The sequence below is a fragment of the Saimiri boliviensis genome, chromosome 2 (genome assembly GCF_048565385.1).
Source record: "Saimiri boliviensis isolate mSaiBol1 chromosome 2, mSaiBol1.pri, whole genome shotgun sequence".
Classification (NCBI taxonomy): Eukaryota; Metazoa; Chordata; class Mammalia; order Primates; family Cebidae; genus Saimiri; species Saimiri boliviensis.
The window spans coordinates 213,404,048-213,429,481 of NC_133450.1; the positions used below are offsets into that span (position 1 = coordinate 213,404,048).

The following is a 25,434-nucleotide window of genomic DNA, read 5'->3' on the forward strand; positions in this document are numbered from 1 at the left end:
TTTTAAGTATCTTTATGTTATTCTCACAGGCATATTTTCCTAATTTTTTTTTTTGGTGGCATCTTTGTCACAGGTCAATGATGCCCTGAACAAGAAGTCAGATTTCAAATATGTACACTAGGCAAAAGCTCCTCACCAAGATTAAATTAAAGTTGGATAGTTTAAACACATTTTATCAAAATTTCCTGAATGTTTGGAAAGTAGATGAATTGCTATTCCAATGACAATTTTAAGTAACATCAATTGAATTCTTCCCCTGTACTTTCGCTTTTTTAAGTGCTTTACTGACATTATCTCACAATTCTATGATGTAGACTGACAGGGAGTAAGTGATGGAGCTGGGATTGGAATCCAGACAATCTGACTTCAGAGCCTGCACTTTTAACCAATGACTGGATACTTCAAGGCTCAACATTACTAGTTTGGGCAGCATTACAAAGAATTAAGAAAAGAGAGGAAGAAAACTACTTCAGGCTCAAAAATATATATGCATTGCCTTGTCAGGAGAAGCAGTATAATATGGTAGGGAAAAAAAAATGAGTTAGGTATTTCAGATACTGAATTGTGGCTATTTACCACTCATTGTTAGATGAACTTGAGTAAGTTAAATACCTCTTATCTTTGATTTCCTCATCCATACTTTGTTAAGTTTAAGGTAAGGACTGAAAGTGAAAATATACATAAGGTAATCTAATACATAATTGTTCTACAGCACTTGCATTTGTGTATGAATCTGTCTCTCCACTAGATCATGAATGCCTAAGCCATTCGCCTTTCTCTCTTTAGTTCCTAGCACAGTACCTGGCACACAGAAGGCCCTTGTGTTTATTTATCTTAACACCAGATCCATCAAGAGGTCCAGAACCAATTGGTAGCTTTGTCAAATCTCTATTTTAGTTATCTAAGTCTATGAGTTATACCAACAAGCAAAATAGGTTTCAAATGTTTGCTTAATAACAGAAGACAGGAAACTAATTCATAAACTATTATAATGCTATCTTAGCATTTAATCCAAAATTAATAATGGCAAAGATTTTTTTTCCTTTTTTTTATTGCATTTTAGGTTTGGGGGTACATGTGAAGAATATGCAAGATTGTTGCATAGGTACACTTCCTCCCCTTCACCTATATCTGGCATTTCTCCCCATGCTATCTCTCCCCACCTCCCCACCCCCCATCCCTCCCCTATTTCCTCCCAACAGACCCCAGTGTGTAGTCCTCCCCTCCCTGTGTCCATGTGTTCTCATTGTTCAACACCTGCCTATAAGTGAGAACATGCGGTGTTTGAGTTTCTGCTCTTGTGTCAGTTTGCTGAGAATGATGCTTTCCAGGTTCATCCAGACCCTACAAAGGACATGAACTCATCGTTTTCAATGGCTGCATAATATTCCATGGTGTATATGTACCACATTTTCCCTGTCCGGTCTATCATCGATGGGCATTTGGGCTGGTTCCAGGTCTTTGCTATTGTAAACAGTGCTGCCATGAACATTCGTGTGCATGTGTCCTTATAGCAGAACGATTTATAATCCTTTGGATATATACCCAGTAATGGGATTGCTGGGTCAAATGGAATTTCTATTTCTAGGTCCTTAAGGAATTGCCGCACTGTCTTCCACAATTGTTGAACTAATTTACACTCCCACCAACAGTGTAAAATGTTCCTATTTCTCCACATCCTCTCCAGCATCTGTTGTCTGCAGATTTTTCAATGATCGCCATTCGAACTGGCCTGAGATGGTATCTCAATGTAGTTTTCATTTGCATTTCTCTAATGACCAGTGATGATGAGCATTTTTTCTTATGTTTGTTGGCCTCATGTATGTCTTCTTTTGTAACATGTCTGTTCATATCCTTCGCCAACTTTTGAATGGGCTTGTTTGTTTTTTTTCTTGTAGATCTGTTTTAGTTCTTTGTACATTCTGGATATCAGCCCCTTGTCAGATGGGTAGACTGCAAAAATTTTTCCCCATGCTATTGGTTGCCAATTCACTCTAATGACTGCTTCTTTTGGATGGCAAAGATTTAAAGAGACAGAGTGTCCTCTAATTGTCTTTGCTGAGGATCATTTACACTTATAGAAGTAAGTTGCAGTTTCTAGACTGATCTTTCCAAACATAAATCTCACTATGTCACTTCCTGGCTTATACTTCTTCATAACTTTTAGAATAAATTTCTGAGCATAACATGGAAAGTACATCATGATTTGACAACTTTGCACCAGTCTCTTCATTCCCTGTTCCACCCTCATGTAACTTTTCCTCCCCTACTCAAGCCACTCAGGACTTCAGTTCCCTAAATGGGCCATGTATGTGCTCTTTTACCTCTGTACTTTCTCACAGGCTGCTGCTCTCTTTTCCTAGAATGTCCTCCCACTCTTCTATCTAAATAATTCCTGTTTGTTCTCAAGACTCAGCTCAGAGAAAACTTCCTCTAGAAAGTCTTTCCTGACATTGTCCTTCACCCTCTAAAAGTCTGGGTGAGGAGTCCTCTCTTTGCTTCTGTAGTACATGATAGAACTTACCATTCTGTAGTCTAATTTTCCATATCCTTCCCTATGTTCTCAGTGACAGAAACCAGGTCTTATTTATCTTTCCAGTATCTATCTAGCGCAGCTAGGTGCAGCGTGGGCGATTAACAAAGATCTGATGAATGTAAAAGAACCTTATTTATCATAACGGAAAGCCCAGTGTAAACTTATTAACAAAATCATACCTTTTTATTTATTACTTAAATAAAAGTGAATGTAAAGTCAAACAGAAACATCTTAGTGAGGCATTGTTAAAGACTAATATGAGCATGGCAAGAAAAAAATAAAGAGGATCTGAACTCTTGTCTGGTTAACAAAAAAAAAAGAAGAAGAAGAAGAAGAAGGAAAAAGAGGATGATACCGTTGCACACTGGTTAGGCAATAAGGAAATAGAAAGCAACAGCATCCTCCTACTTGTGGCTTTAGTCCCTGAAGACGGTTTAATCACTAATTTTTAAGTGTGTGTATTTCTAAATAAGTGCTCTATTACAAAAGATCATCAACTTAAGAAATGCTTACATTCTGGTAACTGTTAAAAGGCTTTCTATTAACAAGAAAGAACATATGCTAAGAAAAATAATTCTCTAAAACAGCAAATTTAAGTAAACTTTTTTTGTTGGCAATAAATGTCTGGAATCCATTTGGAATTTTTCAGTATTATGCACAAGTTAAAAATAATTAATACACATAAAAGTACATCACTAGGTTGCAAAGTGTTTGTAGCAACTCAATACCATTATTTGCTATTGTCCCTATTTCTGACCAACTTGTGTTTCATCTTTAACACTGGCTAAAATGACTCTTAGTTTGGGGATATATGCTATTAGCCTGTAAATCTCATCCTGGGTAATGTATAGGTTTACTCATCTGACTCATAACATATACCCAGGTCTTCTCTGGAAACCAATCCACTGTACAAATCAATTAGGCTAAGGAAAAAAATAGAGGGAAAAGTAAAATGGACAGAGTACTATGTGAGGATGTGCTTTGTTCTTCTGGGTAAAATGCTTACTTTCTACTCCAAAGAATCAGGAGATAAACTGAAGAGAGTAGTAAACAGATTACAAATCAGAAAAGAGAAGTAAAGGTGGCAGGGGCAAAAGATGCATTAAATCTAACAGTGGTTAGAAGGATACAATAGAACACAATTAAATACAACCTACATTTAGCATGTTATTTTGCCATGCTAGAAAGAGTTTCAAAAATAAGATGGATCTCGGTTTGAATCCCAGCTAACTAGGACTTCTCAGCTGTGTAACCACTGAGCAAACAACTTACCCTCATCTCAGATTCAGGTTTTTTATTTGTAAAGTAGGGTAACACTGCTTATGATCAGAATTGAGAGGATTAGAGGTAATGAAGAATTTAAAAGGTTTGGAAGCAGTTAAGTAAAAAGTCTGAAGGACTAAGTTTTCAATATACAATAAAAAGTACAGCTAACATTTAGAAGGCCAATTTACGCTGGGAATTCTAAGTGTTTCACATTTATAAGAATCATTTCACAATTACGGACTTCCATTTCTTCATTTCTCAAAGTAAAATGCTACTGCTCTAGGTTATTATACTTTTTAAAACATAAGTACAAGACAGTTTGTCCAACAGCCTCTTCTCCCCACAGTAGATGCAATCTCAGGATACAACTGGTTATATACATAAAAGGAGACCAAAAAGAAGGTTTCATGTTTACCAAGTATATGGTAGGTACTTCAGGCAATTTTCGTAGCTAGTAACTATCACAGTAGGTCTAGGAAAGAATTTCAAATTGCCTTTTCTGGTTATGTTTCTGAATAGAAAGAAGAGGTAACTAAAGATGAATGTGGTCTAGCTGTAAATTATAATATGGTGCTTTGAGTTCCCCATTCACATTCAAAGGCCTTATTTCCAGAGATAAGTAACATACTACTTAGGAGTATTTACTTATTTAGCAAATATTTAATAATTATTTACCATAGACCTACCACATGCTAGGAATTAACCTAGGTGCTGGCCATATGGTGGTTAAAAGAGAGAGAGAGAGACAGATAGACAAAGACAAAAACCCCTGCCTCTTATGGACCTTATATTCTAGTACTAATGGTGAGTAGGGACAATTTATGCACCAATGCTGTTCAACCATTTATTTAGTATTTACTACATGCTGAACACTATCCTACGTAGATGTCAGGGAGTACCAACATCAATAAGAGGCTACAAGCTACTTGAGAAAAGGTAGAGAGGAGACAGTTACATAGACAAGTAACACTTAAGAGTCCATAAAAAGTAAGCAATCAAAAACTATGTAATGTTAGAAAGTATAAGTTATAATAGGAGGCTGCATAGATGTTTTTAAAGGGCAAATAAGTTTGCAGGTAGTCAAAGAAAGGCTGTGGTAGACATGTGTCATTCTTTTTGGCAGCCTAGTATCATAGTATAGTTTCTCACTATTTTCAGAATCCCTGCCTATTTGGAGGAATTCTCCATATTTTAAACCTTGATACCCCATCACATAGGTTCATAATGTTAGATTCTTGTTTTCCTGGCCTCTCCTGCAGCCAGAGCATGGGCCAGTCACTGAGGTTCCAACAATCAGATGCACCTTTACCTGACTGGAAATTAGAAACTAATGATCCAAAGGAATGAACTGGAGGCCCTCTCTCTGGTGACAAAAGGGAAATGGATGCAGTATGACAAGTGGCAGTAGCACTTGTTATTACATCCAGGACCCAAGGTTAGCAGTACGAGTGGTGATGTCAGTGGCATACAATCTATGGACACAATTGACTATTACCTCTAACTCCATGGCCTAAATTTGGTACCCCTGGAGATTCTGTGAACTCCTCAATATCCTTTTAATAAATTCAATTCTGATTAAATCAATAAATGATTTTTGTTGCTTAGAATTAAGACCCCTATTGAGAAGAGAAGGGCATCTCAGGTAGAGGGAACAGCATATGCAAAATAAGGAGAGTCTAGTTAACTTAGTGATTAGGAGAGGTAGCTCTAAAGCTAAACATATCTGAATTTGAATTAAGGTTCTACATTGTACTAGCTCTGAAACCCTGCTTTGTGTATTTAAACTCTCAAAATCTCAATTCCTCTTTGGTAGAGTAGGAATAATAATACCTATTTCTTACTAGGTTATTTTGAGAATTAAATGCAGCCATGGAAATTCATTTAAAGCTCTTAGTATCTGACAAAGAGTAAGTAAGACCTTCACAGATGATTGCTTTATTATTAATAATGATGACGAAAATAAGCATAATATTTGGAGGACAATATATGCCATTTGATTCTGCTAGAGTTTAAAACACAAGGGGAAGAGTTTAAATTTCAAGAGTCCATAAAAAGTAAGCAATCAAAAACTATGTAATGTTAGAAAGTATAAGTTATAATAGGAGGCTGCATGGATGTTTTTAAAGGGCAAATAAGTTTGCAGGTAGTCAAAGAAAGGCTGTGGTAGACATGTGTCATTCTTTTTGGCAGCCTTGAAATTTTAAATCATACCAAAGAACTTGAGCTCTATGGGCTGGGCTCAGTTTAATAGTGAGTAACGGGAGAATTATAGTGAAATGTAAATGGTATATTAAATTATTAATTAGGCAAATAGGATTAGGTTTTGCATTATATAGGTATTCTCCACATCTATAGTTATATAGTATGATCTGACCACTGTACTTATGTACCTGTAGGATATAATAATATTGTTATTGTTCAGTATAGATACCACACAAACTGAAGCTATTACATTCTTTCTAATAAACATAAATCCTCCAAAATTTTGCATATCATCTGTCAATATGCTTTGCAACTAGATCAGATGAAGTTGGGTCTATAAACAACAGGTGCTCCTTTGTCTGATCTGAGAGACGACTAACCTTTGAGTAACGAGCAAAGTTTACAAAATGGGGAAGGAAAACGTACCCTGAAATGACTGGCAGAGTATGAATCACATTTGCAAGTCTGATATTCTGTGACGTTTCTTTTTTTTGGAGACAGGGTCTCACTCTATTACCCAGGTTGGAGTGCAGTGGGACGATCTTGGCTCACTGCAACCTCTGCCTCCTGGGTGTAAGCCACTATACCCAGCTAGTATTTGTATTTATTGCAAAGAAGAGTTTTCATCCTACATTCCAGGCTGGTCTCCAACTCCTGGGCTCAAGTGATCTGGCCCTCTCAGTCTCCAAAAGTGCTGGGATTACAGGTGTGAGCTACTGCGCCAAGCCTACTCTATGACTTTTACATAATCGAATGTCATCTTTTTTTTTTTTTACAAAATAAAAAATATCATTATGATTAGCTTCTTGGTCTAGAGTCCATATTAGGTTAAAGATGAAAGGTTTTATTGTCAAGTCAAAAACAATCAATACTACCATTTCACAATATGGGGTATTACTTGCTAAGTGCTAATAAGCATTACATTGTCTCTTGTTAGCACCAACCCTCTTTGTGCTAAATAGACAATCACATAGTTACTATTCAGTCCTGCTTTACATTGCAATGCTTTTCTTTATCCATATATATAATTGCAGTTTAGGTTCTGGAGCACATGTGCAGAACATGCAAGATTTTTGCATAGGTATGCCCATGGCAATGTGGTTTGCTGCCTCCATCCCCACATCACGTATATCTGGCATTTCTTCCCATGTTATCCCTCCCCAACTCCCTACCCCCCCACTGTTCCTCCCCTTGCCCCCACAACTGACCCCAGTGTGTGATGTGCCCCTCCCTGTGTCCATGTGTTCTCATTGTTCAATACCCACCTATGAGTGAGAACATGTGGTGTTTGATTTTCTGTTCTTGTGTCAGTTTGCTGAGAATGATGGTTTCCAGATCCATCCATGCCCCTAGAAAGGACACGAACTCATTGTTTTTTATGGCTGCACGGTATTCAATGGTGTGTATGTGCCAAATTTTCCTTGTCCAGTCTATCATCGATGAGCATTTGGGTTGGTTCCAGGTCTTTGCTATTGTAAGCAGTGCCACAATGAACATACGTGTGCATGTGTCTTTATAATAGAATGATTCATAATCCTTTGGATATATACCCAGTAATAGGATTGCTGGGTCAAATGGAATTTCTATTCCTAGGTCCTTAAGGAATCACCACACTGTCTTCCACAATTGTTGAACTAATTTACACCCCCACCAACAGTGTAAAATTTTTCCTATTTCTCCACATCCTCTCCAGCATCTGTTGTCTCCAGATTTTTTTAATCATTGCCATTCTAACTGGCATGAGATGGTATCTCAATGTGGTTTTTTATTTGCATTTGTCTAATGACCAGAGGTGATGAGCATTTTTTCATATGTTTGTTGGCCTCATATATGTCTTCTTTTGAAAAGTGTCTGTTTATGTCCTTTGCCCACTTTTGAATGGGTTTTTTTTTTTCTTGTAAATCTGTTTTAGTTCTTTGTAGATTCTGGATATTAGCCCTTTGTGAGATGGGTAAATTGCAAAAATTTTTTCCCATTCTGTTGGTTGCTGGTTCACTCCAATGATTGTTTCTTTTGCTGTACGGAAGCTCTGGATCCCATTTGTCTATTTTGGCTTTTTTTGCCAATGCTTTTGGTGTTTTAGTCATGAAGTCCTTGCCTATGCCTATGTCCTGAGTGGTTTTGCCTAAGTTTTCTTCTAGAGTTTTGATGGTGTTAGGTCTTATGTTTAAGTCTTTAATCCATCTGGAGTTAATTTTGGTGTACGGTGTCAGGAAGGGGTCCAGTTTCTTCTTTTTGCACGTGGCTAGTCAGTTTTCCCAACACTATTTATTAAACAGGGAATCCTTTCCCCACTGCTTGTTTTTTTCAGGTTTGTCAAAGATCAGTTGGTTGTAGACATGTGGTTTTGCCTCCGAGGCCTCTGTTCTGTTTCAATGGTCTATATCTCTGTTTTGATACCAGTACCATGCTGTTTTAATTACTGTAGCCTTGTAGTATAGTTCGAAGTCAGGTAGTGTGATGCCTCCAGCTTTGTTCTTTTTGCTTAGAATTGACTTGGCTATACATTTGCCATGCTTTTCTACCTGCTTACCCTCATTTAATTTCCACCATTATCTCCTCTCCCAATCTCCAACCTACATTCATATCTGCCTTCAAGAAACACTCTTTGATCTAATTTTGATTTTCACAGTAGCTACTGAAAGCTTAACTGGATCACTGTGTACATCTCAGAACCAGTGCTGAGAGAGAAAATGTATGAGTTTTCTGGGGGAGGACAGAGGAAGAGGGAAAAAAAAAAAAAAAAAACAGAACCCAAAATGTGCTCTGTAGCTACTAAATGCTTCATTTCATTTTCTGCTACTCCCATCTGCTTTGGCAAGGCAGCAAAGTTTAGTCAAAGGATAAAAAGGAGCACAGATTTGAGTCAGAGGGCTAGTTTTAAATTCTAGGCCCAATACCCAAGAACCTTATTTGGTAGGTTACTATTATACTCATGTTACAGAAGATAGTATAGAAGCCCAGGAAGGTTATGTGACTTGTTGTATTTGGCATGCTTTCAAAAATATCATTGTGCTACCAACATAAAACAGAGTGGTCACATCTTTCTATAAGCCCAATTTTATTTTCACTTTACTAGGTCATTTATAGCTAGGGCCTGATGCCTACATAAGATCCCACGGAGTATATACCTACCAGAACTGGACAATGGCTGGTTCGGGGATTACCATCTTTGCATTTACCTTTTTAAAATCTCTTCCATTTGGTCCAGTTCTAAGCAGTACCATTCCTGTTGTATCTAGCAACATGACACAGCAAAATTCTAGCTTGACCTGGGCCATTCTGGAAAAATAGGAGGTAGCCTTTGCCTCAAGCATATTGTTCCTACCCTGCAGCTTAGAACCACCTATTACAGAGATGATTTGTGACAATATGCAAGTCTTTCTGATTACCAATGTGTTACCGGTCTACAGATTATATCAAGAAAGTTGGCAAATTAATTAATCTAGAATTAACAAAGTTTTCACTGCTGTCTTTGAAATATCCCTGTTTTTCAAAAACTGTTTTGAGTGTTTACTATGTGCTGATTAATATATGTGCTGATTGTTAAGCACTACTGAATTCAGTGTTTTACATACATTGATCAATTTAATCCTCTCTCAATAACACTATGATTCATTACTGCTTGGATTTCAAAGTTCAAAATTCAGAGAAGAGTAATCATTAACCAGTTTCCTAAAGGCCAGAATCATTCTCTGGTATATTCTTTAGGATAGCACCTAGGTCTTTTTGGCAATGTACAAGCCAGGCAGATGGGCACCTTGTCTTCTCTCACCACAGTATTGAAAAATACCAAATGCCTGGCTTTTTTCCAGACTGCTTTTGGCTTTCAAGGACCACGTGAACCAATGACAAATCATGCTTCTGCTGGAGCAGACATAAGAAACACAGTCACTGGCTTGGTTCTGCCAGGAAGTACCAAGTCTCAAGTAAAGCATCATATGGAGTCTTAGATCACTACCCAAAATAGATTTACATTCTTTTTGGTGACATGACAAATAATTTAAATGTGGTGGATTTTTTTTGCATTTTGATCTGTCATATTTGTCTTCAGAAAAGTGTTAAATCCTACTTGCACCTCTGTTTTCATAATAAATAAGTGATCTCATTTATTACTGTAAGAAATGAAGCGATATATGCAGTAATAAAATATTAAACTCAATCAGCGATTTTAAAAAAGCTTTATGGGATAGCTTTTTTCTCTATTAGGAGGCATCTAATATAGCAAATTAAACATAGTAGACACTTAAAGTTTGATAATTTAAATAACAGTAATAGTACTAACAGTACTACTTTCACACTTTCATTTCCATTTGAAAGATGCCCCACTTCAAAACATTAAAATGTCTGAAATATGTTAAAGAGCGGTTTTAAAGCAATACTTCCATACAGAATAATCTCAATGGCAGGGAGGGAGTTAAAATATTGATGTAAAAAAATTTCACAGTTACCACTAAATAGTTACTTTTAGTTATCTCTGGGTTCATGTTTTGTTTTTACCCTTCTTTATGTTTTCTACAATGAACATAGATGATTTTTATAACTGTAAAAAAATTGGCCAGGTGCAGTGGTTCACACCTGTAATGTCAATACTTTGTGAGGCTGTGGTGGGAAGACTTCTTGAACCCAGGAGTTCAATACCAGCCTGGGCAATATAGCGAGACCACATGTCTGCAATTTTTTTTAAATTATCTGAGCATGGTGGTACATGCCTGTAGTCCCGACTACTCAGGAGGCTGATATTGGAGGATCATCTGAGCCCAGGAGTTCGAGGCTGCAGTGAGCTACAATCACACTACTGCACTCCAACCTGAGCAAAAGAGTGAGCCCCTGTTTCTTAAAAAAAAGTGAGTAGAATCCATTCTAAACAGATCAACCAAAAATAATATCATATAAAGCATAACTTATATATGTTGTGAGTTTAATATGAGATAAAGATTATTTTGTTTTCTCAAGGCAGTGGGGAAGAAAAATAATACTAAAGGATCCCAAACCTTTGGAAAATATCATGGTATAATTGTTAAATTATACAAATATGTCAATGACAAAACAGCATAAAAATATATTTTGTGTGAAGAAGCCACATATAAATGCATGTGTTTATTTCTTTGTATTTAATCAAAACTATCTTGGTCACATTACATTTTATGCTAATATAAACCATGTAATCTGGAAAGTATATAAGAAAACAGCATGAATTCTATAAAGGCTTTGTGTCTGAGAAAGCCCAAGGTAGTTTACATATGTTAACTTCTCAAAAACTTTGGGAGTCTGGGAGTAAGTTTCATTTTATAGTCAGGGAAACTAAGTCACAGAGTCATCAAAAAAATGTGCCAATAACCCAAAAAGTGAATAGCAAGATTGGAATTTAGTTCTTCTGATTTCCATTCCACTGATTAGCTGGACCATTCAGCCCTGCCTTTGTGGCCAAGTTGAAGCAACAAACTAACTTAAAAACTAAAACCAGTTTAACAGGATAGGTTTGCAGGCAATATACCAACAATTTAGTATAATAATACCCAACAACTAGATTGCTTTCAGTTTTTGGTACACTTTATAACTATTCATTAACCCACACAACACCAACAGATGGTGGGACTATACCATTGGTGCTATTCATATAGAACTGATAAAACACACTCTAGGATTATAATAAATATAAAATCACATTAAAAATCTACAGCAGAAACAGCCCAATGCCTTCCTCTCCTCACACCTCAATAAACAAACAAAACAGGATAAATATATTGGACTGCAAGTCCTTTTCCCCCATTATTTCCAATAGCCCTTCCCAATCCCTATGATGATTAACAGTACTGAAGAGAATCTAAAAAACTATTCAAGTTATCCAACTGCCTTCAGAATGAATAACATCTACACCTTTCCTAGAATACTTTTTAAAGAAATTTTATCTTTAAAGACCATTTCCAAGCCAGGCACAGTGGCTCAAGCCTGTAATCTCAACACTTTGGGAGGCTGAGGTGGGCAGATCACTTGAGCCCAAGAATTCAAGACCTCCCTAGGCAATGTAGTGAAACCCTGTCTCTACAAAAAAAAAAAAAAAAAAAAAAAAAAAAAAATTAATGTTTAAAAAAATTAGCCGGGAATGGTGGCACATGCCTGTACCAGCTACTTGAGAGGCTGAGATGGGAGGATCACTTGAACCCAGGAGGTCAAGGCTACAGCAAGCCACAATCACGTCACTGCACTCCAGCCTTGGTGACAGTGTGACCCTGTCTCAAAAAAAAAAAAAATCCAAAATTATAAGGGAGTAGGAAATATTATATCCTCCTTGCAGTTAGCAATGCCACTACTTCTAATCTCTTCCTTCTGCTCATATATATCAAATAAAAGTACTAGATTATTAAAAAATAAATGATAAAAATCTAATTAAGATCTGTGATAATAGGCCAGTTTCCTGGAAGCATGCAAGACTGAAATAAGTTTTCAGACTCAGTTATCTAACAGGTCTAAAATTTAGTAAAAGGTTATTTAACATTCTTCAGCCAGGTTGACAACATTCCTATTCCTTATTGTTTTCCCTGTGGCTAGGCAGAATACATTCCTTTTTCCAAATGAATAAATTTCTCCTTCCCTTAGAGCTTAGCTGTCTCCCTGGCAAGGTATCATATAGAACATCTGTTATATTACCAGTATAACAGCAATCCCATCTGATCTAATTGCAAAACATATGGACAGACTAAAACCAAACTTTTAGGGGTTCTGTAAGTTTAAGGAAGAAATAATCAAATATATTATATTGATAAAGACTACGAACAATGCCATGAATTCAACTTTTGTACAATCTAAACAAGATCTATTTCAATAAGCTACCTTAAGTAATTTTAAAGTGCCTGCTTTAAATTACCTAGACAGAATAAAATGGAGAAAGAACCAGCTCTCAATTTTCAGCCTCTGATGAAGATCTCAGTTAAACTTTCCCTAAGGGTACCAAATCTTAGATATGTCATTCCTACTCTATGTTTAATATTTGTCAGGCCTCAGGAATAGTCTCCTTTCTTTGGTACTATCTTCAGCAATCTCCTTTCTTCAAAACCCTGACTCACTTAGACCAAAGAAATACCTCTGATATAGATCAAACTTGCTTAGTCAATAACAGAAATTACAGTTAAGTGACCCTAGGTAATATCATTTGACTTGATCTTATTATATAAGTAAAGACTTACCAAGTTTATCAGAACTTTTTATTCATTTTTAAATGTTATTCATCTATTTTTATGACCATAAAATTAGAATTGGATATAGTCATTGAAAAAACTTTAAAAATTCAGAAAAATACAAAGAAGATAATTAAAATTACCCATAATCCCATTACTTAGCTTTAACCAACTAACATTTTGGTATATTTCTCTCTTCTTATGTATAGTGTTACTTAATATAATGTAAATATTTTAATGTAAGTTCATAGATTACCAGATTTCTTTATCACAAAATGTCAGAGTAAGAGAATTCCTATTTCAAAAATATTTACTGAAAGGACAAATCCAGTAGACAAGCCAAATGAGAGAAGAGCTGATGAAAGCGTGGGTGGTGATGTGGAGATGAGAGGTGAGAGCTGGGTGGGTGTAAACTTTGGTCCAGAAGTAGACCTGCTGACCTCTCTAGTCCCTATAATAGCTCCCAAACACATCTGAGAAATCCTAGGTCCACAAATAATACTGTTTAAAAAGCACAAATCTAGTCTACCTCATTTAACTGAGCAAACTACTTGCTTTCACTAGATAGAGAACTAGTAAAAGAACTAATAAAAAACTTAGGATCCCACATCTTACAGACAACTGCTCAGCTTTTGCAACTTAGCTACCCTTTCTACAAAGTCATCAAATGTTCATTTGTCCATTGTTGTTCTTCCTTTAAGAAAAATACAAGGGAAAAAATTATGTAATAAAAAATGAATAATTAATATAATAAGACAGATCTCAAGGAGTTCCACTTGCCCTAAGCAGGTTCTCATACTATTCCTTATATTACTATGAGTGAGAGAAAAGTTCATTTCTAAAATAAAGAGAATGGCTATGATTACATTATTTTTCTCAAGAATAATGGACACTGTATGTCTAGTATACCTACAAACTGTTCCCTCCTTTTCACTAATTCAGTCGCTAAATATTTATTAAGAATCTATTTGGGCGGGACAGCAGAGGTACAATGGTGAACAAAACAAACAGAAGTCCTGCCCTCATAGGGTCTGTAAGCCTGATAGGCTTGAGCAAACTCCTTTAACTTTCTGAATCTCAGTGTTTGCCAGTCATAAAGTACGGCTAGTAAGATTTAACTTCTGCATTGTTTAAAAATTATATAACATGATGTATGTAAAAAAAAATCCTTATAGGTAATCAGACATATAATATGTGCTCAGTTAACATTAGAGGTGAAAGTGTAAATCTCTTTGCCATTAACACAGTGATTTGAGGCAGTACAACTGAAATAGCAGGCTAAGATAATTCCAAAGAGATTGTGGTCCAGGCGTGGTGGTTCATGCCTGTAATCCTGGCACTCTGGGAGACCGAGATGGGTGGATCACCTGAGGTGAGGAGTTTGAGATCAGCCTGGCCAACATGGTGAAACCGTGTCTCTACTAAAAATATAAAAATTAGCTGGGCATGGTGGTGGGCGCCTGTAATCCCAGATACTTGGGAGGCTGAGGCAAGAGAATTGCTTGAATCTAAGAGGTAGAGGTTGCAGTGAGCCAAGATGGCATCACTGCACTCCAGCCTGGGAGACACAGCGAGATTCTATCTTGGAAAAAATAAAAAGATATATATATATATATATATATATATATATATATATTCCAAAGAGATTCTTACACTAAGAAAGAATTAAGTATTTCAATATGAAGAAATGAAATTTAGTACAGGTGCCGTGGCTCATGCCTGTAATCCAAGCACTTTGGGGGGCCAAGGCAAGCGGATCACTTGAGGGCAGGAGTTTCAGAGCAACCTGGCCAACATGGCAAAACCCTGTCTGTACTAAAAATACATAAATTAGAGGGGCATGATGGCAGGCACCTGTAATCCCAGCTACTCGAGAGGCTGAGGCAGGACAACTGCTGGAACCCAGGAGGCGGAGATAGCAGTGAGCTGAGATCGCACCACTGCAATCCAGCCTGGACGACAGAGCGAGTCTCAAAAAAAAAAAAAGAAAAGAAAAGAAAAGAAATGAAATTCATCATATAAGCCCTCCAAGTCAAGTTCTGTAGTTCACCTTGGTATCTCCATCACCATTTACTTTCAATTACTACTGGGCTCTTTCCACAACATTCAGCCCTGTGTAGTGTCTAGGAAAGAAAATATAAAGCAAGCAGTTCTCTTCTCCAAATACCATTTTTTCATCATACAAATATAAATGATGGGCAGCTAAACAAGCCAAGATTTATACTTAACAAAATAAACTTAAAACATAATGATTTGAAATTCAAAATATCAAATCTGAAACCCACCAAAACCTATAAAGGTTTGATCAGTATTCACCAATAAAAGTACAAACAGAGGAGATAAGCCTTTTTCATTCATGTAATATGCAGAAATCAACAAAATATGAATTGCAAGGTTTTAGACGTTCTAAGAGCACCTTGTAAGCAATAATGTACTGCACACTTGTTAATTATTAATATTAGAAGCACTCTGTTCACTATTAACTTTAATTACATTTCTAATGGGGAAATTCTGTCACTCAAAAGATCAAACATTTATTTCTTAATCAAATTAGGCCTTTTATACTGGTATGCATCCCAAACCACCTACCACAAAAACAGCTCATATTATTCATAAATAGGAAAATAAATCTGCTACTTAATCAAAGTGCTTGCTTTTTTTTTTTTTTAGAGCCAGATAAGTTCTATTATGAAAGTTTTTTCTTTATTGTTCCTCAGACAAAGGTGGCAGAGGGTGTGGGAGTGGGGTATAAGCTGGACAATAAAGAAGACACCAGTGGAAAAAGAAAATCTTTTCTCCATTTTTTTTCAAAAAGAGAGAATAATTACCATGTTCTGAATATTGTATAAAAGATGACATTTTCTTAAGAAGGCTTCATAATCCAAATTAAATAGACTAAAAACAAATCAATAGGAAAAAAGTCAAAGTCACAGAGAAAGACGGATTCTGTTTTGAGTGCAAACTGTTCAACACTATGCATGCTGACGCTAAGACATCTTCAAGGACTTTTTGTTCATCTAGAAAGACTTCTTAGAAGAATTAGGCTTTGAAGAAGCACTGAAGGAGGACAAAGTGGTAAATTGTTCAACAGAGAGGGTAATTTGGCTCCTTAAAGATCATGGAAAGAATGGATGGGGCTAAAAATAAAAGATATGAGTGAGAGGAACACAGGGAAGACTTTAAATTGAAAAAAAAAATGAACAAGGAACATAGAAGAAAGGTTTTTTTCAATGAAGACAAACTAATAAAGATTTTTTCTGTCAATAATTATCTATAGAATAGTGACATTAGAGAGATTATTTTGACACAAATTTATCACATGTACTCATATAGACACATCTAAAACGATCATTATTTTTAGTAAACCTTTGCTAAGATTCAAACATAGGTATCCAGACATAATCTTTATCTTCTTCATCACATTTTTGGAAATCCTCCTTTAAAGTTACCAGTACAGTCAGGGTAGTCATTTCTAGTAAAAAACAGATAAATCAAAATGTATACTTGAAAAAAGACTAAGTGATTACAGAAGAGGTCCCTGTAACATAATGTCAACATTAGTAATAAAGATTTTTATAACACACCTAAAAAAACACACAAAAATCAAGATCAAGGCAAAAAGTATGGATTAAATCTATTTATAACTTAAAATATCATCTAACACTGTCTTTCAGCTAAACAAGGTCTTAAACATTTCTATTTTCTTCTGATTAAGTACCCTAGAGCAGAACTCTCTCCACCCATAATTTACTCATCAGTAAAAACAGCACTGCAATACTTTTCTTCCATTCTTTTTATAAGGGTGCCAGAATGTCTGAAAGTTAATATACACACGTTTAGAAATGCTAAGATGAAAAGTAATGCACACTTTAATATTATGGGTCTTCTAAAGAGATCAAGATAAAAAGACTAGTCAGATTATTTCAATGTGTAAATTTTCAACTAGCCAGAAGGCTTCCTGGGGACATAATTCAGAAGATTTGAAACTAATGTTTTGGAGTTTACCTGTGCTGCTCCAGAAACTAATCAGACTAAGGAATCTCTACAGAAACCTAGGCGATTAGGCCAGGCATAAGGTATGATAAATTTAGAAGTCACTGGGGCTGGCCCCACAAAAAAATATGAACAAATCTCTCCATCACAGACAAACTTAGAACCTAATTAATGAAACAATAAGAGCTTTAATTTAATATGACAATTGTAAAACATTGTCAAACAGAAAATTCAGGAAGGTGGCTGGGCGTAGTGTCTCACACCTATAATTCCAGTACTTTGGAAGTCCCAGTGGGTGGATTGCTTGAGCTTAGGAGCTCGAGACCAGCCTGGGCAACATAGCGAAATCCCATCTCTACTAAAAATACAAAAACTAGCTCGGTATGGTGGTGCACACCTATAGTTCCAGCTGCTCTGGAGGGAGAATCATTTGAGCCCAGGAGGTCAAGTCTGCAGTGAGCCATGATTGTGCTGCTGCAGGCCAGCCTGGGAGACAGAGTGAGACCCTGTCTCAAAAAAAAAGAAAGAAAATTTAGGAAGATGAATGAATAGCACACAGTGGAATGAAAACAGTAAATGCCAAAGAATAGTAGAAGTTTTATCAGATTAATATCCAAGAACCAATATTTTTAGCAAAATGATTTCCTACTCTTTTAGGCAACTATATTTCTTTTCTTTTTTTTTTTTTTTTTTTTTTTGGAGTCTTGCTCTGTCGCCAGACTGGAGTGCAACAGTGCAATCTCGGCTCATTGCAATTTCTGCCTTCTAGAGTCAAGCGATTCCCCTGCCTCAGCCTCCTGAGTAGCTGGGACCACAGGCACGTACCACCACGCCCAGTCTTTTTTTTTTTTTTTTTTGAGACGGAGTTTCACTCTTGTTACCCAGGCTGGAGTGCAATGGCGCGATCTCGGCTCACCGCAACCTCCGCCTCCTGGGTTCAGGCAATTCTCCTGCCTCGGCCTCCTGAGTAGCTGGGATTACAGGCACGCGCCACCATGCCCAGCTAATTTTTTGTATTTTTAGTAGAGACGGGGTTTCACCATGTTGACCAGAATGGTCTCAATCTCTTGACCTCGTGATCCACCCGTCTCGGCCTCCCAGAGTGCTAGGATTACCGGCTTGAGCCACTGCGCCCGGCCTTTTTTTTTTTTTTTTGTATTTTTAGTAGAGATGGGGTTTCACTGTGTTGGACAGGATGGTCTCGCTCTCCTGACCTTGTGATCTGCCCACCTTGGCCTCCCAAAGTGCTGGGATTACAGGCATGAGCCACCACGCCCGGCCAGCAACTGTATTTCTTTAAATGCCAATAATAAGTATTCTGGAGTCAGACCCACTAGGTTTGAAATTAGCTTCTACCAGAGCTGGCCTTCAACGGGACTCAATTTCCTTATCTATAAAATGAGGATAATCATAGTAACTAACTCAATAGTTCCTGTTTTGAAGATTAAATGATGTATATGTGTGTGTGTGTGTGTGTGTGTGTGTGTGTGTGTGTATGTGACACTTAGAACAATGCCAGGAACATAGTAAGTAGGTTTGTGATTGCTATTATAGTAGTCCACAATCCCTCAAACCTGATGCTAAATATCAGAAGCTGTGAAACTAAAAATTTTCCTGTAACTCATTTGGTGGCAAATTATCTGACCTATCCTGAATATGTTTGGCAACAAAACCTAACCTGAGCAAATGCAAGCCTACTGATAGTCTTTATTTATCCCACTCAGTATAAAGATATGTGCATTTTACTGCAGATATCTTAATGTGTTTGATTACAGGATGCTGCCCCCAGTTCACTGGAATGTATTTATGAAAAAAATTTAAAAATCTAACTTCTGAAACACATCCAACCCACAGGTACTGGATAAAAGACTGTGGATCTATATTAACTTTGAAGCCTGTACAGTTTGTATTTCCTTAAAATAAATGTCATCTTCTTAAAGAAACACAAGTAGGATCCCGAATCTAGTATTAGAGAATGTTAGGGTGAGGAAAACATTTCCTTGGCCAGGCACGGTGGCTCACACCTGTAATTCCAGCACTTCGGGAGGCCAAGGCAGACAGATCGTTTGAGGTCAGGAGTTCAAAACCAGCCTGACCAACATGGTAAAACCCCATGTCTACTAAAAATATAAGAAAATTAGCCAGGTGTGGTGGCACATGCCTGTAGTCCCAGCTGCTCAGGAGACTCAGACAGGAGAATTGCTTGAACCTGGGAGGCAGAAGTTGCAGTGAGCCAAGAAAATACCACTGCACTCCAACCTGGGCAAATAAGCAAAACTTTGTCTCAAACAAACAACAACAACAACAACAACAAAAAACCCACAAAAAAAACAAATATAATACATCTGTAATATTTTATTTACATATCACGGTAGTCAGAGTTTCCAAATTCAAAATTCTACGGCTTGCTTAAACAAATTCTATTCTCATCACTTAGGTAACAAATAAATAAATAAGGTTCTTTGGGGGGCATACATACGCCTTGAATCATGCAGACCAAATCATCACAGAACTTTAGAGCTGAAAGAGACCCTTCAAAGCTAATCTAAATTATTATCCCTTGCCTTCCAAATTGTTTTATCATCTGTAAATTTACTCTCCCCTATGAGGTAAGAATAATCTGCCCTAACTTGTCTTTAGACTCTGTCTATAGGAACACCCTGTAGGTAAATGCAAATAACTGGGTGGAGTAGACTGACAAACTTGGGATCTAAAAGGATAATTGAATTTAACACAATCAATCTTATAAATGTAGTAAATGTCTCAGATTATACTTCAGAAAATTACAAGAATTTCCAAGTCCAAAATGAACAGAGGACTCACCCAGCACATACTTAAAAATAAATAAATGTTAACAGAATTTAGCAATCTTAATGGGCTCAATGAGTCAACAACATAATGTGGCTGCCAAAAAGCTACTGTGATTAGGAACTAACCACATCAACATCAGTATCCCATCCAGAAGGAATGAGGCAACTCCCCTTTCTGCTACAAGCTGGTAGAGTACATCTGGAGTATTACATTCAGCTGTTCCACATTTTGGGAGAGATACAAAAAGATTGAAAAAGACTAGAAGAGGGCCAGGCACAGTGGCTCAAACCTGTAATCCCAGCACTTTCGGAGACTGAGGCAGGTGGGTCTGTTGAGGTCAGGAGTTTGAGACCAGCCTGGCTAACATGGTGAAACCCTGTCTCTACTAAAAATACAAAAAGTAGCCAGGCTTGGTGGCATGCACCGTAATCCCAGCTACTCAGGAGGCTGAGGCAAGAGAATGGCTTGAAACCCAGCAGGCAGAGGATGTAGTGAGCCGAGATTGTGCCAATGCATTCCAGCCAGGGCAACGAGAGTGAAACTCCATTTCAAAAAAAAAACCTTTGTCATTACCTCAGTGTGTTACTGCTGATTTTTACTACTTCTGGTATCACAGCATCTCTCTTTACCCTGCTTAAAATGTCCTAACCAGCTAACCAAGCAGCTGAATGCTTCGCTGGGTTTGTGGGAGAAAAAGTGCCTGCTTGCTGGGCAATTAGTTTCAGTTTGCAGATCAGTGTACCTGTAAACAAAAGAGGGCCCTAACTGAGGAGCAGGCAAGAGCTCTCAGCTCAATCTCCATGAAAGAAACTATTAATTCAAAAAGAATCTATAAGACCTATCCAATCAAATAATATATTATCAATGGCACTTAGTTCTTACAGGAATGTTGAAATTAAAAAATACTGTACAACCATCTTGTCAAATGCCAGGGAATCCAACTTTGCAAGCCAAACCAGTTCTCTCAAATTCAATTATAAGTTTTCCTTCTGCCAAAGAGATGTTTACTGTTCAAAGTAGACTGGAGCCCATGTTCCATACTTGATCAAATCACTGGAAAGTCAGTTCAGCTGCTGAGACACTGGCAATCCAGAGTGAATTCACAGAAAAATACAAACTACCTAATATTTAAAACACAGGAAAGTTACTGAAATTGGACATCCTTCTATAATTTCTTCAACCAAAGACCACCACAGACATAATATGTTAGTTCATGAAAATTACTAAAAACCCTGAACAACAGTTCAGATGGCAAATAGTAATCAAATGAGCTTTACTTCAGTTTAAACTGAATTGGATTCTAAGCAACTCCAGTGAAAGTATTAGAGAATACAGTAAATGTATGACAGACTTAACAAAAATACTCTGTGCTGCTTCCTCTCTGGGCTTTTTTAAGTGAAGCCTAGAAGCTTCTAAGTGTCCATAAATAAGGCCTTGGTTAAATAAATTATGATACATTCTTATTCTGGAAAATGCAACTATTGAAAAGAATAAAGTAGACTCTAGATACTGACACTTTTTTTTAAAGTCCATGATACACAGTTAAGTGAATACCACAAGTTGCGAAACGTGTAGAATTATTCAATTTTGATTTTTTAAAATCTATTTTTAAATACCCTGTGTGTATGTTCACACATGCCCAGCAAAAACAGCTGAAAAAAAATCTGAAAAATTGGTAGCAGTAGTAACTACTGCTAAGGACTGACTGAAACTAGAAGGCAGTGAAAGAGTGACTTTCCCTTTTTCCTTTGTAGACTTCTGGTTGTTTATATTTTTTTGCCTGTAGGGGTTACCTTTGCGGTTTAAAAATAACAATACAAATATAGTAAAAGTAAAATAACATGAATTACACACATTTATTTATCGGATACTAACCAAAGTAAGTGATCTTGCTACTTAAATGTTTCTGTATGCTTAAAACTCCAGAGAATCAAATTCATTCTTTTTCTATTATATTTTACTAAAACAAATAAAAATCACCACAAGTCCCTATTAGTTTTCATGAATACTTTCCACACACACACACACACACACACACACACATATACACACACACACACACACACACACACACACACACGGGCCTGGTCATAAGCATAGCTAACACATACGGTGATTATTCTGCACTAGGAACTGTTGTAAGCACAGTTAAGTGTATTAACTTATTCAGTCTTCCCAGCAGGCCTGGTGCAGTGAATCATGCCTGTAATCCTAGCACTTTGGGAGGCTGAGGCAGGAGGATTGCTCCAGTTGAGGAATTCAAGACTAGCCTGGGCAATATGATGAGATCTCATCTCTACAAAAAATTAGCTGGGTGTGGTGACTCACACCTGTAGTCTCAGCTATTCAGGAGGCTGAGATGGAAGGATCGCTTGAGCCCAGGAGGCCGAGGTTGCAGTGAGCCAAGATTGCGCCACTGCACTTCAATCTGGGCAACAGAGCCAGACCCTGTCTCAAAAAACAGAAACAAAAAGTCTTCATAGCAACCTATGAGATAAGTACTACTATAATATTATCTTTGTTTCACAATCAAAGAAACTGAGTCCAGAGAGCTTCAGTGACCCGCCTAAGCTTACACAGCTAACAAGGGGAAGAGCTATGATTCAAACCTAGGAATAAACCCCAGAGTCCATATTCTCAACCACTATGCTTCCTGTTTCTCAGTAATATGTCAATCTCTCTGTATGAAAGCCAAAAGGGGTTACAGGTAAAACCCAGCTAGTTAATACTATCCTTGAAGCTGGAAGAGATGCACCTTTGGCTTTTTTGGGGGGAATAATCCTACTTATGTCATTGCGAAGCTTTAACCCAAGACTCAAGACTGTATTAAGGCTCATAACGATGTGGGAAAATTCTCTACACACTCAATTATAGTCCAAAGTCCATACCTGCCTCCACCACTAAGCCTAAGATTTAGGTCACAGACCCAGCTAGACAACGATTTGGACAAATCTCCACCCAAACTCAAAACAAGAGAACTGAGAAACTTTTGCCTAACGTCTTGACAAGGTAGGTTTTGTTTTGTTTTGTTTTACTTCTAGGTCCACTCTAGATTTAAACGAGGAAAGAACAGGAGTTGTCTCCAACTTCGCTTCAGGACTTCAGCAAGAAAAGCCTTGCTTTTCTTGGGCTCAAACAGAAAGTGGCATTTATCAACATCAGCAAAGTTGAATATCTTGGCTTAAGGAGACAAAAATAGGCATCCTTGTTTAAATTGTGTATTTGTCCAAACATGTTGACCTTACACTTGTGAGGGAAAAAAAAAAAAAAAAAAAAAAAAAACGGTGCAAGAAAGAGATTTAACCTAATTTATAAATGTGCTCAACCTAGATACACACCTGTCCCAAATGACCTACAGAATCCACTTATTTGCAGGGACAACATGGCTTACAATGCCTTTTTTTGTTTTTCTTTTTTGCCCTCAAGTGGTCCCTATATTGTTTGTAAACAAAATCCTCTCACTACCTCTCTTTCACCTGTCACATCCACACGTCTGATATTTACATAAACAAGAAGAAATGGCCAGGGAAACTGGAGCTTTGAAAGGAATCCCTTATCCTCGGTTTTTGACCCAGTGGTTGAAGGAGGTACTATTCCGGCTTTCAAACTTCCCCCAAATAACACAGGCAGAGAGACCGGGTGCAGGAACCCAACCCAAAAGTTTGCGCCCATTCTGGGTCTCTGAAAAAGGCCCGAAGCCCTGTTGGGAAGATGAGATGCCTTCCACCCAGCAGCCACCCCCTCCCGAGGGAGCACGGCCCACGGGGGACAAAAGACTTTCCAGATTGATTGGGGGCGGGAGGGGGGCTAGCTGGAGCTGGGATCTCCCCTCGGGAGCCGGAACGTGGGAGCCTTTGGGACAAGAAAAGATAAATTATAGGCAAGAGCCCAACCCTAGATGCCGGGGCTGGGGTGAGGACGGGTCCTGCCCAAGAGGGAGCGCCGGACTCACCTGGAGGAGGCGAAGAGGGGGCCTCGGTGGCAGGTGGGGTGGGGATGCTGCTGCTGCTGCTGCTGCTGCTGCTGCCGGGGAGAACGGGGGTCGGGGTCCGGGGAGTGCTGGGCGCCGGGACGGTGATCGCTACCGGGGAGGTCGGCGCCAGGCCAGTGGTCGACGAAAGGGTGGTTGGCGCGGATCTGGTCCGCACCTGAGAGGTGGTCGAAGTGCGTTCCGCCGCCAGAGGGGTGGTCGGCGAGGGGCCGAGCGGCGTCTGAAAGGTGGTGGGAGCGGGTCCGGCCGTCGCCCGAGGAGGGGTGGTCTCCGGAGGCCGGGCTGGAGAAGTCGCAGCCAGGGGTCGGTGGACAGTGGCGCGCGGGGGCCCGGTCCTCGGGGCCTGGGTCGTGGGAGCCGTCGCCCTAGGGAAAGGGTGGCTGGGCTCTCCCCGCAGCCCGCGGCCCGGCGACGCGTCCACCTGCCCCGCGGCCCCGCCGCCACCGGTGACATTCCCCGCCGAGGCGGCTGAGGCGGCGGCAGCCGCGGCGGCGGCGCAGCACAACAGGGCGAGGCCGCCCAGGCTCGGCAGGCTCCTCATGGCGCGCTCGGCTCCGCCATTCATTCATTCAGCCAGTCGGTTGGTCCGTCATCTTCTCCTCGCTGCAATCCGACCAAGGAAGCCTCCGCAACCGCCGCCGCCACCGGGCGCACCATCGCCACCTCCCTCTGACAGGCGGCCGGCCCCGCGGGCGGGCCCCAGAGCGGAGGGAGCGACCGGACCGAGCGCGGACCGCCCGCCCTCCCCGATTGGCAGCCGCGCCTAACCAATGGGAAGCCAGACTAGCCCACGTGATCCGTCCGCTTCCCGGCCTCTTTGTAGCCCTGTGGGCCAATCATAGGACGTCCAGGAGAGGGGGCGGTCCGTGAGGCGGGAGAAGGGTGGCGCGAGCCCAGCTCCAGCCCGCCGGGCTCGCGGCGGCCCCGGCTTTGTCTGCCCAAGGAGTGGGGCGCGGGCCTCGGGCACCGGGCGCCGCGGAGCAGACAAAGGATGCGCCCCGCGCGGCAGACGCCGGGCCTAGTCATCTGCTCTACCGGGCTGCGAGCTCGACCGGGGGATGGAATCGGCACTTGGGAGCATCCCGGCCCTCGTGAACAATGGGGCGCCGGCGCCGCACCGGGTCTCGGGCAGGGACCGCGCTGGAACCCCGCGATGGGAGAGGGCGGCGGCAGCGAGGACGTGGAGTTTAGCATGCCCTCTGCTGCTCCAGAGAGCCCAGCCTCAGCCTTGCGAGGTCTCTGCCGCCATTCCCATTTCAGAGATGGGGAAACTGAGGCCCTTGCGAGAGCCTCCCTGATGCTAGACCCACGCCGTCACCAGACACCTGCTGTGGGCCAGATGTTGTGTCAGGCTGGACGAGGGGGCGGGACCGGGCGACGGAGACCCTTCAGGGCAGAAGATGCAGGCTTCCTGCGAGGAGGAGACAGGCTCGCAAGCACACTTACCTAAACCCCGG

At 39.5% G+C, this 25,434-nt stretch overlaps 1 protein-coding gene across 1 annotated transcript in view; it reads right to left on the reverse strand.

Annotated features, from left to right (window-relative positions):
• Positions 1-24,693, reverse strand: part of MEGF9 (multiple EGF like domains 9) — a 109,412-nt gene extending 84,719 nt beyond the window's left edge. The window contains exon 1 of the mRNA XM_003925183.4: positions 23,939-24,693. Within this exon, the coding sequence (XP_003925232.3) occupies positions 23,939-24,542 (604 nt within the window). The 5' untranslated portion in view covers positions 24,543-24,693. The remainder of the gene's footprint in view (positions 1-23,938) is intronic.
• Positions 24,694-25,434: the final 741 nt, after the last annotated feature.